At 40.9% G+C, this 15,350-nt stretch overlaps 1 protein-coding gene across 7 annotated transcripts in view; it reads left to right on the forward strand.

The window, feature by feature from the left end:
* The window catches only part of CTNNBL1 (catenin beta like 1), a 151,673-nt gene that overhangs the window by 39,215 nt on the left and 97,108 nt on the right, over window positions 1–15,350 (forward strand). For 4 of the 7 annotated variants that reach the window (XR_011494636.1, XM_070485907.1, XM_070485908.1 and 1 more), the window contains 2 exons: window positions 3,668–3,819; window positions 12,768–12,853. Coding sequence is in view for 5 of the 7 variants with exons in the window: in XM_070485907.1 (XP_070342008.1) it covers window positions 3,668–3,819; window positions 12,768–12,853 (238 nt within the window). In the remaining 2 variants the exon portion in view is untranslated. Of the gene's footprint in view, window positions 1–3,667; window positions 3,820–12,755; window positions 12,854–15,350 lie in introns of all 7 variants that reach the window. The other 3 variants (XR_011494637.1, XM_014847173.3, XM_070485909.1) reach the window with 1 other exon arrangement.

Below are 15,350 nucleotides of genomic sequence, written 5' to 3' on the forward strand. Positions count from 1 at the left end.
ACCACAGTGATATTTTTATGATGTTTCCCTGCTCACAGGTGACTTTATTTTGATAATTTTCTGACTTTCTAATCTAAAAAACATTGAGTTAACATTGCATATTTGAAAGAATTTCAAAGTTGGAAGGGACGGAAAGCTACAGTCCATTCTTCATTCTAATTCTTGATTTTTTTTTTGATATCACCCTTTATTAGTTAGGATCTCCCAGTGACAAGGGTCTGACTTTCCAAAGAAACGTATTTCGTTATTTGGGAGCTCTGTTAAGATTTCAACTCAGAATGAAAAAGAATTTCAACAAATTCTCATTTGAGAGGTATCTAGACTTCTTGTAATCTCAGTTGCTTCCCCAAATTAGTTTCTATGTCCCTCCTAAAGTATGGTTCCCAAAACAGATGTCACAAACTTTTAGGGTCGTCTAATCAAAATGATGACTCTATATTGTCTTCTTTAAGCATCCTGAAACCTCAGCAGCGTTTGTGGCAGCTGCTTTCCTCTGCTCCTTCATTGGGCAGGCATCTGCTGAATTTCTACAGTGGACCAGGGAGTGTGCCTGGGGCTGAGTGTCCAGAGACGAGTGAGAGGTAGTCTCTGTCCTTAGAGATTTGCTGAGCCTGTTAGGTTCAACGATTCTATGGATCTGCTGCCCCCTGGACTATCTGAATTTTCCTACCAGCCCTTCCAAATCATGATTCTGATTTAGCTTCTACACTTCAGGTGATAGAGAACTAGTGATCTAAAAAGGTAACCTATTTGTAAGCACAGTGGAAGGAATCTTTAAAAAAGTGATATGGGGGAGAATCCTGACAAAAATAACTTTGAAATTTACTTTGAATAATAAGCAGATGAGAATAGACAGGGAAGCATTGAAAAAGAAGATTAACAAGGGGGTGTTTTGCAATAGCAGACTAACAATATGGAAGTATGGTCCTGGCTCAGGAATTTGCAGACAAATCAATGAAATGGAGTGAAAAGCCCATAAACAGATTATAGAGTACACATTAAATTTAGTGTATGGTAGAGGTGGCATTTCTTCAAACCTGTGGAAAAAAGGATAGGCGATAGTAGTGGGGCATTTGGCCAAAGATTTGCAGAAAGTAAAGTTAGATCTTTGCCATATATCATACACTAGAATAAATTTCAGATTTATTTACTCCTAAACATTTAAATTTGTATAAACATAAAAGTACACCATAAAATGTATCTGATCTTAGCATAGAAAAACCTTGCTTAGGATACATGTAAAATAAAGTTCATAAAGGCAAAGATTTGATTACTTAAACCTTTAAAAACCTTTGTGTCAGAACACACAATGTACGAATTAAAGGGCAAATATTTTTCTCTGGTTTATTTTTTTTGCAACATATGACAGATTAATTTCCTTAATAAATAGAGTGTTTATAAATCAGTAAATAAGATGAGCACCCTGATATAAAAATGGGCAAAGAAGAAATACAAATAGCTAGTAAACATTAACAAGATTTTAACCGTCTTAGTATCAGAAATGCAAAATAAAAAGTTATATCTCCCATCTCAAATTGGAGCAGACTTTAAGTAGGTAATGCTGTTTTTGAAGAGGGTGAGGGGAAACAGGCTCTTCATACACCATTGATACCTTTCTGGCAGGATCTATCAAAATCTGTTAAGTTATGTGTACTCTCTGATTTGGCACTTTCCTTCCTGGGAACTTATGCTAACACAGTAATTATGAATACATGTGTCTTAGTGTCATTTGTCATAAGGGAAAAAATTGGAGACCATCTGAATGTCTGACAAAGGGGGATTGGTAAAATAAATTATGGTACGTCTACACAAGGAAATACCATGTAGCTTTTAAAAATGTGTTATTTGGAACAGGCATTTCAGATAGGCTTAATCTCCTACACTTGCTGTATGAGTGATTGGAGGTCTCTTCTTGGAACCTTGTGTAGAGAAGGATTCTGAAGCTGCGTGTGGGCTCAATGAAGGATTTTGCCACGGGAGAAGGAGGAGGACTGACAGCAGTGTGAGATACTGGCTTTTCCTATTGTAGAAGAATGTTTAACCATCAGGGGAATTGTCCAACCTATGTTCACAACAGCATCAAAAATTGAATATAGACCTGTATCCTTTGTAGGCTACTTTTGTGGGGAAAAAGGCTATGAGTTGAGAAAAATGACTTAAACATACCAGGGTATTATCAATGGTTGTTTCTGATTAATAAGACTATGGGTGATTTCTGTTTACTTTTTGAAGGCTTGTCCTTCATTTCCCAGTTTTCTACAAAAATTAGTATTATATAATCAGAAAAAATATATATAAATGTTATTATTAAAAATACTAATGGGAGAAAACAATAGTAAGAGATGTTGTCTAAAATATGGGCATGTTTTAAACAATTAGTCTCCAGATTTTGTTCCTTACAGAATCCAGATTTCTGGAGAGCTGGAATGTGCCCAGCCCCTCCACGTCTGGATGAATCCTGCATGACTTCAAGAGCCCCTGCTTATGTTTTTTTTTCCTTTGGGGCCTCAATTCAGTTAAGCAGGCCTTAACTGATTTATGGGGATAAATAGAGAAGGTAATCCCTGTCTTTAAGATGCTTACATTCTAGAAGGGAAGATAGACGTAATAACATAATAGTAGTAGTGGTAGCAGTAGTAGAAGAAATGAGAGCAAACATATAGTGCTTTTTATTTGCCAGGTACTTTTTAAGTGCTTTTTATGTATTTATTCATTTACTCCTTACAGTAGCCTTATGAGATGGGTAATTACTATCCCATTTACAGATGAAGAAACTCAAGCATAGAGAGGCTAAGTAGCTAAGTCAGTTTCAAACCCAGGCAGTCTGGCCCCAGAGTCTGTCTAACCACTGCTTCCTCTCAGTCACTCTCTCAGGTATTGTTCAGTTGCTTTACATGGGTTAGCTCATTTCCTTCTCAGAACAAGCCTTCCTGTCTCGTTCATCAGAGGCTTAGTGGACATTTCTTATATGTTAACCCTTGGGGGAGAGTGTGCAGAGGTGAATGCAAAGCAGTTCTCTTCTTAGTGCCTGGGTGTAGGTTTGTTGAAAGGCTCTGGTGTGGAAATGTGAGTGAAGTAATATCATACCATATAAGGAATGATGGTGATTACAGGATGCTGGAGACTAGAGCTGCTTTACTTTGGGATCTGCCTCCTAATCAGCTCACTGGAAAAGGTGTAGAGGAGGGGCGGGTATTTGGATGGCATAGCATCTCCGTATCTTCCTTTGGGTAAGGGGAATAATTGGCCCTTGATCTGAAGTGGCAAGTAAGAGAAACCCGTTTTGGATTAGTAGGATAACTGTGTTCAGGGCAACAGAGTGAATAGCCACACCAAGGGGTCATGGTAGCTAATCTGTAGGACTGTTGGGCAGATGGTTTAATGCTGCAGAATGCTTTAGGAGCCTCCAGAAGGCAACTTGTGACTGCAAGAGTAAGGGGAACCCTGTCATGAGATCTGAATTCAAGATTGATTTTTGTAGTGAGGAAATTGATTTCCCAAGGAAGTTGTGTGACAGTGTGATGTTCGGATGAGTGTACTTCTTAGTTGGTCTGTTGTAGACACTTTGACAGATTGTCTCTCTGTCTGGATTCTGTTGCTGTTTGCTCCTCAATGCTGATAGTACCCCTTTCCTTTCAATGATGCTGTCTTGTTTCCCCTCCTCTAGGTTTATGGAATCTGAGCTGGACCTAAATGACATCATTCAGGAGATGCATGTGGTGGCCACCATGCCAGACCTGTACCACCTTCTGGTGGAGCTGAATGCTGTGCAGTCTCTTCTTGGGTTGCTTGGACACGATAATACAGATATCCTTTCAGGTCTGTCCTTAGAAGGAAGGCTGACATGGTGGGGAAATGCTGTTTACTCTCTTCTCCTTTCTGTCTCTGCTGATGTCTGCTGTCATGTCTGGTGTTCTATTTCCATTCTAATTATCTCCCATCTTGAAACACACGCTGCTCTTTACTCATTTGAAAATCTGTTTTTTATCTATTAACAAATCTTAAGCAATCCTTAATTGTCCTGTTTTCTCTTATTAGTACTGGAATTCATCATGATGTATCTGTTCATACATTAACAGCATTAATTTTTCAGGATCTTGATTTGGAGGCCCATTTTAGAGGTAAGGCCAGACATGATTTGAATCCGTTGATCTAGACATCATTCTGCTAACACCTGGCCCAGTGGAGTTGAGATTAGAAGAAGCAGTGAATCATGGTAGAAAGCACATTGGAATGTCCAGGAAGACAGGAATTTTAATCTGTTTTGTCCACTGCTATATTCCCATTTCTTTAAAAAAGGCTAGGTGCACAATAACATTTTAATATTTGTTGAATGAGTATTAGACCTAAACAGATGATCTAGGTTTGACAGCCAGCTTCATTTCTTGTGTGAAAATTAGTGCCCCCCCAGTCCTTAGTATTCTCATTTGCAAAAGTATAGAGAATAACTTTTGCCTTTCAGTGTTAAGAGGATTAAAGGAGATTGTTTAAGTGCTAAGCAGTTTTTGATATATAGTAGGCACGTAGTAAATGTTACTTTTAACTGCGTCTGAATCATGACTTCCAAAACCATTTTATACTTTGTCTTTGCTGTCATATGTGCAACAGCTTCAGTGCAAGAGGTTTTTGATGTGCCTGTGGTCGAGGTTATGTTCGTTAGGGCAAATTCTCTTCCAATAGTTGTTCTGTTTGAATCCAGATTTCCGAAGGAAAGAGACAAATGTAGTTAGTCTGCATGAGTGATATTCATGGGGAATCTGCTGCTGCTTCATGTTATTTTCATCTGTCTGGTAATCTCTCTCCTGAGACCATGTCTGACTAGGTTCTTTCCTGCCTAATAATTCTCATAGAAGTAAATCAGTGAATACTTTTAATGCATGCTTCTTGAAGGGTGATCTTAAGCCATTTCTGATACTTTATGTAATGTTAGACAGTGTCAAGAATCGCTCTGTCAGTCCCCAGACTGATGAGTGTGCTCCCCAGCATTTACTGCAGAGTTCTGGGTTGTACGAGAACCGTAGTCAGTTAACTTGTTTGTGGGTGAGCTCGGTATAGGCACTCATGAATTCATTCAGTAGACATACTTTGAGCGCTTATTGTGTACCAGGCACTGTGCTAGACCCTGAGGAACCCGTAGACTCTACTGGATGCTCAAGCAGTGTCAGTCAGTACACCTATGTGGGGTATCTACCATATGATTAGCCCTATTCGAGGTACTACTGTTCCTCACAAAGTTAGTAACCAAAAGTTCTGGTTGTGACATCACATTTAAGTTCACCTACAGAATGATAGATTTTCAGAATCCTAACAGACCTTAGGGATGGCTTAGCCCAAGACTCATTTATTTATTTAGTGCTAATGCTGAGGTCCACATGTTGGACAGCTAACTGTTGAGGTTGAGGCTGGCACTCCAGGCCTCTGATTTCCGGTTCAGTGTTCCTTCTAGTGCATCTTGAGTTTTTTCCCTATAGGATTTACTCCATCCCTGACAGAGTTGCATAGTCACTCACCTATTTTGTTTCTGGAAACAAAGCTCTCATTGTTTTTTCCATTCCTGCTAACTCAAAATAATAGTAGCAGCTTTCCAAAGACACTGACATTCTGCTGATTCACCAGGCTGGTTCTTGCTGGGGAGAAGACTGACACAAGTAGTGCTGTTTGGCGTCGGCATACTTGGGGAAGGCAAGGGCACAGATGTTCCAAGTTGTTAAATTCTGGTCTTTAAAAAGGAAAAAAACAAGTCCGCTTATAATAACTTTTTCAGACTGCCATTTCCCTCCTGTTTCCTGAGAGCTAAACTGGTTTTTTCCCCTCTTGTATGCCAGCTTTCACCCTACTGTCCTAATGATATTTTTTAAAATCTGATTTTTAATTGTGCCCTACGTCAAATTTAAAGTGCATTTGAAATTTTTTTAATTACCTAATTTTAATTAGATGCAGCAGTTAGGGTAAATGTCATCCTCCTTGAAGTACAATTTTCTTGAAAGTGGTTTCAGGGAAGGGTAGGCCCTCTTGACTCGCATCTAACCTATCCTCTGTCGGTTGGAATGTTGGTCTCCCCGCAGCATTGCACTCTGCTGCTTGTCTTATCTGTGATCTATAATGGAAATTTTTCTTCAGGAAACGGTTGTTAACAATTTACTGTTGTACAGCTGTAACGGCCCGAGACACCTTACCATGAATAAACAATTTCATAGTAGTCATGACTTAAATTTTTAATCTTTTTTAACTCTTCATTTATCAACCAAGACCATGCATGGCTGGTTATGTTCCCAGCAAACACAGGTCATCTTCGCTTTGTCCTTCTCTGAGAAAACATGAACTATAGGGATTTTAATTGGCTCAGAGGCTGGTTTATTGTAACCTTAAGAGGCAGAGGATGTGAGAAAACAGCTTGTGCCTCGTCCTTTCAACCATGAGAAGCAGCTCCAGAGTTTATTCTGGCACTTTGCATCACTGCTGCTGTTGAGGGCTTGTCAGCGCTTCTGTGCCTCATCTCCCCCCTCGAGAGGCTGCAGCCCAGCCATCAGTTGGCTGCAGAGTGGAATTCTGGTCTGTGAAGAGCACCTCTGGGGGTGAGGGACAGAGAGGGAGGGGCACATCCCTCACTCAGCATTGAAGAGTCTCTCTGAACGCGTTAGGAGGGAGCACAAGGTGGGATCCAACAGCTGCTGCCTTTTAGAAATAGTGCTTTTTTAAAACAAATTTTCCTTTAAAGTAAATCATTTAGACATGTTTAGGGCCCGTTTTTGGTGAACCTTTTGGAGTGTTTCTACAGAAAAATAAGACCAAAGGTACACTTAAAGATATTTTCTTAAGGTATTGCTAAGCAAATAGTTTTTGTGGCCTGGTTTAAGACAAATTTACTCAATTTGCCTAAAGGAACAAGAGGAAGATAAAACCTCAGATGTTGGCAGATTGCCCATTCTGCCACCACCAAAAAGAAAAAAAAACCCACCATGGCACCAATCCATAAGTATCCTATTTTTGTGTGTCATTTGCTGCATTCTCAATTTTAGTGACAAGTCGGGATCCTTTCGAAAGTCCTTGGGGTAGATCACAGCATTTACTGGATTTCCCCTTTGTGTGAGAAGCCCTGTTGGGTACTATTAGGGAAACAAGAAATAATAACTACAGTTGGTAGCGAAAACAGTCAAATTACTATGTGTGGGGAGTGCCCATGGCGTGTTATCCTCAGGAAGTGCCATTGGAGTTCTGAGAAGGTGTGGGTCATCTCTGGCTTGGGGGCTATTGGGGAATTGGGCATTGGAGATGGGTAAGCTTTTGAAAGATGTGGAGATTAGAGTGCATTTCAAGTTTATTTTCATAGTCACTGCCTTGGCAATGGAAATTGCCATTCATCACATGCTGGAAGCTGACATGCTTACATAGTCACTACAAACTTAGAGGATATTTAAAAAAAAAATCATGACTACTGCTTCCTAGCTAAGTGTCCTATTTCTTAATTAAAAATACCAAATAATCTAAACCAAATTTATTCGAAGTCTGCTTTCTCTCCACCCATTTGTGATTCAGGAGAATGAGGTCTCATTGTAATGTTAACTGAAGGCATCAGTGCAGTGGCTGCATACTAACATGCAGGAGGGGAAATTTGTTTTGTTAGAAGATCATGGGTGCTGATGGGACAGCCCTTTTTTGTCTGGGATAATTTCGGGAAGTGGTCGTTAGCATTGTTTTTTTTCTACATTACTGCTTAGTTTTCTCAGACCCTAGAGAGCCAGGAGGACTTGCAAAGTTGTCCTGTTGGATTTTGTGAAGAATTACGTGGGAATTGGAAAATAAGGAGCAGACAGAGTTTTTTAGACCAGCAGGGATCAATTGAACTTGAGCAGTTTGGGTCTGAGAAGGCTAAAGTGGAACAGCTGACTGTGACACATCATGTTATCCCGGTGGACGTGTACACCCTGTGTAGAGCCCCAGAGTTAGTAGGCAGGAATAGGGCTGGGAAGGGTTTGAGCCTCCTAAGGCCTTTCTTCTCATTGGACTGGGAGGGAGTTGGCTATGGCTCCAGTGGTTTCCTGCAAGTGCTGTTCAACAAGACTTGTGTACGTCGAGCTGTTGTTTTGCTAAGAGGTATTCTCATCTTGATTATTTCCACAATCAACATTACATCAAAAATTTTTACTCTTTTTCTCATTGGTAGTCTTAATTTCCCTGATAATCTGTACTGATAAACCACTCATTTTTTTCAGCCATTTAAATATGTTCTCAAGAAAGTCAGATTAGAAAAAAGTGCCAAAATGGCAGTCTAGGAAAAGGGCCTCTTAATGTAACTTTTGATCCTCTTTATGAGGTTTAGGTGAATTCCGTATGTCTAGAAGGTTAGGGTGGTTGTAACTTGGTTTGGACATTTCCACTGTGGCATAATAGGGCCCACTAGCATTTAGTAGGTACTTAATAATTGTGGAATGAGCGTGTTTTCTCCCTCATGTTAGTTTGATCTAGGATTGGGATAAAATTAAGAGTCCAGGTTCATTCTAGGTAGCTCTGTGCCAGCTGTTTTAAAAGGAAAAAACTGTTTTGTCTGTGTTTTGAAATTCACCTGCATTAATTGAGTTGTATCTAATCACTGTCCTAGTCTAAGAATAAAGGAAAAAGATTTTTAAAAAACCGCACATTTGTTCTGTTAACTCGATTATATACTCTGAATCTATACTGGTTCATTTTTCTTAAGGAAGCCTTTTTGAAATGACTTTTAGAAAAGCAAACTGCTTAGTACATCTTGCTCCTCTTTCTCTATTTTTCTTAATAACTTCGTTCCTTATAGACACATCTCATGGAGACTCTTGTTCAATTTCTGTACCAAGACTCTACATGGGATCAGGCCAAAAAACAAATATCCAGAGCCAAAAAATGGAAGTAAATAACCCCTCTTTTTCCAAGAGCCATTGTGTTATGGCCCATTTCATGCCCAGCTGGTCTTTTCTACTTCACCTTTTATTACACTAGCTTATTGCCCCAGTAGTGGACAGGTACAGAGGGAGTGAGTGGGGTGGCCATTCTACTTGACATGACAAAATAGGCTATCAAAAACTGTGTTTTAGTAATTCGCAGAGAGACAGGCTCTCTGTTTTCCTATTATACTTGGATGGGAGAGCCTTTTACCTTGTGAAATTAAATTGTAACTACTGTGGAAAAACCTATCACCCATGCCTAGAGTCTGCTTGCGAAGGAATGCTGGATGGGTGGCAGACCGTGCTGAATTTTCTCATCAAGATTTAGAGTTCGTCTGTCCGTCTTTAGTTTTGGTTCTCTTTCCTCTTTCTGGTCTTCAAATGACCTCTGTCTCGTGGGTCATGTTACATTACCCAGGAGTTGATGATTACAATTATGGACTCATTACTGCCTTGCTAAAATGTTATTTGGTGAAAGTTGGGAATTTATGTAAAAATCATTTAATGGTAGGATTGAGGAGATGTTTACGAGATCTGGTAGCTGGTAACTGATTTCTTGTCTGACTTCTCAGCCGAGGCAGGAAAGTAGGCAAGGAGATATCCCCTGGAACATTATAAGAAATGACTTTTCTTGGTAAAAGTTAGGATATATCCCGTCCTATATAAAACCAGCGCCATTGTCAAAATTTCTTTTCGTTTTTTTTTTTGTAAGTTCCTAGGTTTAATATGACACATTTGTGAGCATGGTATAAGATTAATCAAAGACAAATATGCTACTTGGCCCATAAGACCTGAGAGGCTGAAAAAAGACGTGATCAATCTGAATGTCTGTGGCATAGCTAAAATTTAAAATTAGATCTTCCAACCCATTGTGACCCAGAAAGGGAGAACCGTGCTGTTGTTAGCTTAAATTTTAGATTTTACAGGCTTTAGGAAAAACGAAGGCAACAGTGAGGGCTTTGGCCATTCTGTCGGAAGACTTGACTAACAATCTTTATTATAGTGCTTTCATATCTTCTCAGTACTTTCACTTACTTGACCTTTGTTTATTCCTTATGGCTACTCAGTGAGATAGGTTGGGCAGAGACCATCACCACCATTTTATGGACGGGGATGCTAAGCTGGCAGGAAATAAAGGGGCTTGAGCAAGATCACGTGGCTAGTGACAATTTTGGGATAGTTGAGTTCACCAAAGATATGAAGCAAAGATGAATATGACATGAGCCCTGTCCTTAAGTTTCCTCTGCCTCTTCATTTGTTGTTCTTTCGTATATTTCATCTGTCTCTTGAAGCTATTGTTTAATAATAATCATCATATACTAGTTGGTAAGTACTGAGTCATGCATGGTGTAATTCAAGGGATGTAATGATAGTACTTATTGCATGCCTGATTCACATCCTTGTCCTGTAGACATCTGATTCTACAGTGAGTGGGTGGGTGGATGGGTAGGTGAAATGTCACGCATATTAAATAAGCATGTGAATAGATAACATTTTTACATCTCATGTAAGAACTTTTCAAGAGAATAAATATGGGCGTTTCTTAGCTGAGGAGAATGAGGGGGAGTTGTCAGCATTTTGTTCTTTTTCCTGGGACTTTTAATGATTTATGGTGGAAATAAATGACAGTTCTTTTCCCTGATTACAGTAGGGTCAATAGCTAGAATTTACCTGAATCTGTTTAAACCTGGTATGTATTCCCCCATCGCATTCATCTGAAATGTAATGGGAAAAGTATTGTTTTTGGAATCAGATGGACCTAACATTCTCCCTTACTGTTGCAGTGACTTTTAGGTAAGTTACTTAACCACTCTGAGCTTTAGCATTCTTACCTGTAAAATGGGGATCACACTTATAATGCTGTTGTGAGAATTCAGTAGCATAGCACTTGGCATAGTGATGACTTTAAAAAATGGTAGTTGTTATGATGGCGACTGCCGCAGTCTTTAGAGAGAACTGCTGATTCCTAGCAGTCAGGTGTTGCTCTAGGGCTTCTAGGGGCTAGTTTGGTAGCCTGTTTTGTTTTTTAAATTAATTCAAGCACCTTATGTATTTTGGTTTATTGTATGTTGATATGATACCTGGTCTTTTGTGTCAACAGCTGTCTGGTTACTTTGGTAATAAAGACTGTAAGCATGAAGGAGTTTGTCCAAAGACCCGTAAGCTCTTTATACACAATCAGTTTTATAGCTCTCCCATGCTTTGGGTAAATATCACTTTAAAGAGTGAAAGAATAAGACAGAAAGCTTAATGACTTATTCGTGATGGTCAGCTGGTCAGCTATAGATGAATAAAACAAACCTTCAAATTTCTCTTTCAGCAAAAGTTGTTCATAAAATACCTGGAATATCAGTTGGCAGTTAGCGAGTCCTATCATTCTTGTTACTATTTGCTGTACCTTTTATTTTTTCTTTCCAGTTCTAGTGAAACTGCCCTGATTTTGACCCTTGTTATCTCACTTCTGGACTCGTGTGTGTGTGTGTGTGTGTGTGTGTGTGTGTGTGTATTTCAGAAGGAGGTCTTGCTCCGTCAGGCTGGCTCCCTTCATCCCCCACACTCCTCACCTACCCTCTCCTCCTGCCTCCCATCTGCCCACCCACCCCTGCACTCACAGTGTGTTAGTGCATCCTGCATACAGCTGTTAGGTTAGGCTTTCAAAATATTATTTTCTTTGTCTAGTTTGAGTTATAATTTTCTCTCTACCCTGTTCTCCCATTTCTTCTCCTCCCCTCCCTAATCTCTTTCTTTTCCTCTTCAGATGACTTTGTGCATTCTGATCTCTCTGCTTTTACTCCTGTGGTTTTGCTTTCTAGCCTCCCTGCTGTCGTCTTTTCAGTTGCCTGTTTTCTGACCAGTCTTCCTCTAGCAAATTGTTCCTGATTTCCCAGTTCAATTTGGTTGCTCCTTTTTCAGGACGTCTGCAGTTCGTGTTGTCTCTATTCCTCCTTTGTTATATGTTGGTAATTGCCTGTGGTGTACAATTTTTTTCTTGTCTTTGATTATCTAACTTCCTCATTTTATAGATGAGGAAACTGAGGCTCAGAACGAGAGTAGATTTGCCTTTGTCACCGTCATGCTGCTTTATTCATTGTAGACATTCAAAAATGCAGGTTGACGGAGCAAGGTGTTTGTGTGTGTGTGAGTTTCCAAGCTTAGGGAAGGGAAGTTTAATTTAGTTTTGCCTTCTAGTTTCCAGACATAACTCCTTTTCTCTCTCCTTCATGTTTTCTTTCTCTTGTAGTTCCCTCTTCTATTTTTGCCTAGTGTTTAATTCTCCTTCTTGTCTTTATGTCCAGAGCAGCTTGGTGTTGGAGGGGAGGAGGGTTGGTGGGGTCCAGTGCAGACCAGTGTAAATTCTTCCGTCTACATTTTAAACCTATTTTGTCATGCCCTGATCTGTGAAGACTCCTTGGTGCACGCCAGCCATCTCATCTCAGAAATTATTCCTGCCTTTGAAGGTGAACTGTACAAGGTGGTTAAGATTATACCAAGTTCTAAGAATTTAAATTATGAGATAAGGTTAAGGATGTTGGCGTGTTTCTCACTGGAAAAGCGACCTCCCAAGCAATCTATTTGAAATTTCAAAACTTATGAAAATGCGGTGAACCTATGATGTAAGTTGCGAGGAAGACACCATAAGGAAAGACACTGAGTCAGTTAACAACATTTATTGAACGCCCACTGTGAGTAGAACCTTGTTGAAAAGATGTTAATACAACCACAGTGTATTAAAGGTAAATGGTGATAAAGCACATGACAAGGACATGGAAGGGAACCAAAGATTTTAATAAAATGTTGGTAAGATTTCAGTATGTACATAATACCCTTAACATTTTTCACATGTGTCCATAGCTGTGGTTGATTTGCTTCAGGAATTAACAGACATAGACACCCTCCATGAGAGTGAAGAGGGAGCAGAAGTACTCATCGATGCTCTGGTAAGTTGCACATCCCTCTGGGGTTTTGCAGATGTGTGTGTGGTGTTGACATCATCAACGCCATTGTCTCTCTGAGTGGCATCGAGTGGGTATCAGCTCTGTGGCGAGGCTGGACTGAAGGAGGAGAGTAAGTAGAAATGCAGTTGTGGGGTACTGTATTCTTTGGAACTGGTTAGGGAGGGGACTGTGGAGGCCTAGCATTTATTAAGTGTCTGCTGCAGGCAGGCCTTTTCTCATTCTTTTCACTTTAATCCTCACCATAGCCTCTCAGATGGGTATTATTGCTATTATTCTCATTTACAGCTAGGAAGCCGAGGCTTAGAGAGGCAAAACAACTTGCCCATGGTCAACAGCTGGGATTTGAACCTGTGTTCCCTTCGACTCCATGCTCCCGTTCCCCCGCCCACAACTATGTTTATTGACCTTTTTACAAAGAGTTTTCACCGATGTTTCTTTTCTCCTCTGGGCTTTATAATCTCAAGCGCTAGTGAGGACAGCTTTCATTATTACTTATTTTACAGATAGGGAAACAGAGAACATTAAAAGCGAAAACAAACCTTCTAACTCAACCAGGCCAAAGCTGCCGCTCTTGCCTGTAGAAGCCAGGGCCGGTTGATTTCTACATTCCTATACTCCTTCTGTGGAGCCGAGGCAAGGGCTCAGAATCTTCCGCAACTAGTGTTCTAGGCGGCAGCCAATCCAAAGCAGTTACATGTGAGGGGAACCGATCTAGTCCCATCGCCTCGCTTTGCGCGTGAGGAAACCCAGAGGCAGAGTGAAGCCTTCTGCCGAGTCACTCAGCAGGACCGTGCTGCTGAGATTGGAGCCTGCGTATTCTGGTTCCTGCCGCAGTCGGGTGCCTCCATATCAGCTTCCTGCTCTCATGAGTGATCAGACATGGCTCCAAGACTGACAAGGCACCCAAGCTGGCCAGTGGCAGGAGTGAGTCTAGTCCAGCCTCTTAACGTGATGCCTCCTCTGGAGCTCTGTCCACCCACCACGCTATCTCCCTCCTAGGGCTCTGTTGATTTTTCTTCCTGTCTGTCGTCTGGTCTTTTCTCTCTGGTAGGAATATTCTGGGAGCTGGTTTTGAGGCAGTTTGTAGAGTTCATCAAAGATGGCTGCATCCACTGTTGGAGAAGCACCTGGACTGCTCGTGTGGCTGCTTTCTGGCCCCATCCGAGACCTGCTGGATCCGAGTGGCCGGGACTGGGCCTCCAAATGGTTCTGACACCCCATTGCTATTCTGCCCACCCCCTCTTCACCCTCCTCTCTCTCAAGATTCTTGACACTAGAAATTTCCTGTGTGCCATGCTCGCTGCTGGCATTTGGTGTGAATGAAGGGGTTGTGAACCCACTGGGTATGAAGAACTGTCTCTTACAGAGAGTGAGGCTGGAGTCCAGCAGAGGGCCATTTGTGACTGAAATGATGAAAATTTCTATTGCCATTTTTCTTTCAAGCTCCTTCCTAGAGCGAACTGTCATTTTTGTAGAATTCAGGACCTTTATTTTTCCTTTGAACCACTGTGCAGAAAGAAAAGGATGATACTGGGGTGTCCTTTTGTTTTGAGGAGCATCTGAAGAAAGGCTGTGGCACTTGCTCCTTCCCTGTGTCCCTATAGTGTCATTTGTGTAGTCTTACCTTCCGGAGGTTAATTACAGAGGCCCTGAATAAGCTGTCCTGCCTGGTCCCTTGGCTGATTTTAATTACCATCCTTCGTCTGTGTGAATAGAGGAGATGAGAGAAATAGCTAGCCTGGCTGCTGCCTGTAAAACGTACCCAGAAACAGCAGTTTACACAGAAGCCCCCTTTGTGTTTGCTGTGTTGCCAAGCCCGCCAACAAAAGCTGGATCTTGCAGATTTTATTGTTTGTTTGGAAAGAAGCAGTTCATCCTCAGTCTGGGGAGCCATTAGGTAGCTTCTATACAGGGCTTTTTGTTTATTTTGTGTAGGGTTTTTTTATTATATTATTTTAAGATTTCGACTCTTACAGCTTTATACTGGTGGGGCCGATGTGAGTCACAAACAATCGAGCATTCCTAGACTCTCATGTATTATTTGCTTGTCTGCAGCCGGTCAGAAGCCATCAGTAAATATCAGAGAGCAGAACCAGTGGGTGGCCTTCCATTTATTTTTTTCCTACTCTTGTGCTGCATTCAAGAAGTTTGATAAGTATTTTCATAATACAAGGGTTGAGTTGTCTTCGTAGTTGTAATTTGGGGCCAATATCAGAGGCCTGGAATTGCGTGAGCAGAGGCTAGAGGCCATGTTGCAGGATGGATTGCGGTGTGCAGTCTGCAGTTATTGCCTTGGTCTGTTTCCCAAGTGGAAGTCCTAAGCAATAGAAAAGCACATTTGTGGGAAGAGAGTGCTGTCCTGGCATTCTCAGGGATCTTTGGGGTTTAAAATTTGTTTCACATCCACTGCTGTTACTGATGTGAAAGGTGAATATTTGTGCTTTGTAACAAGTTGATTTGGGAGCCTGGAAAATAGACT

This window comes from Equus asinus, chromosome 15 (assembly GCF_041296235.1).
Source record: "Equus asinus isolate D_3611 breed Donkey chromosome 15, EquAss-T2T_v2, whole genome shotgun sequence".
NCBI classification, from domain to species: domain Eukaryota; kingdom Metazoa; phylum Chordata; class Mammalia; order Perissodactyla; family Equidae; genus Equus; species Equus asinus.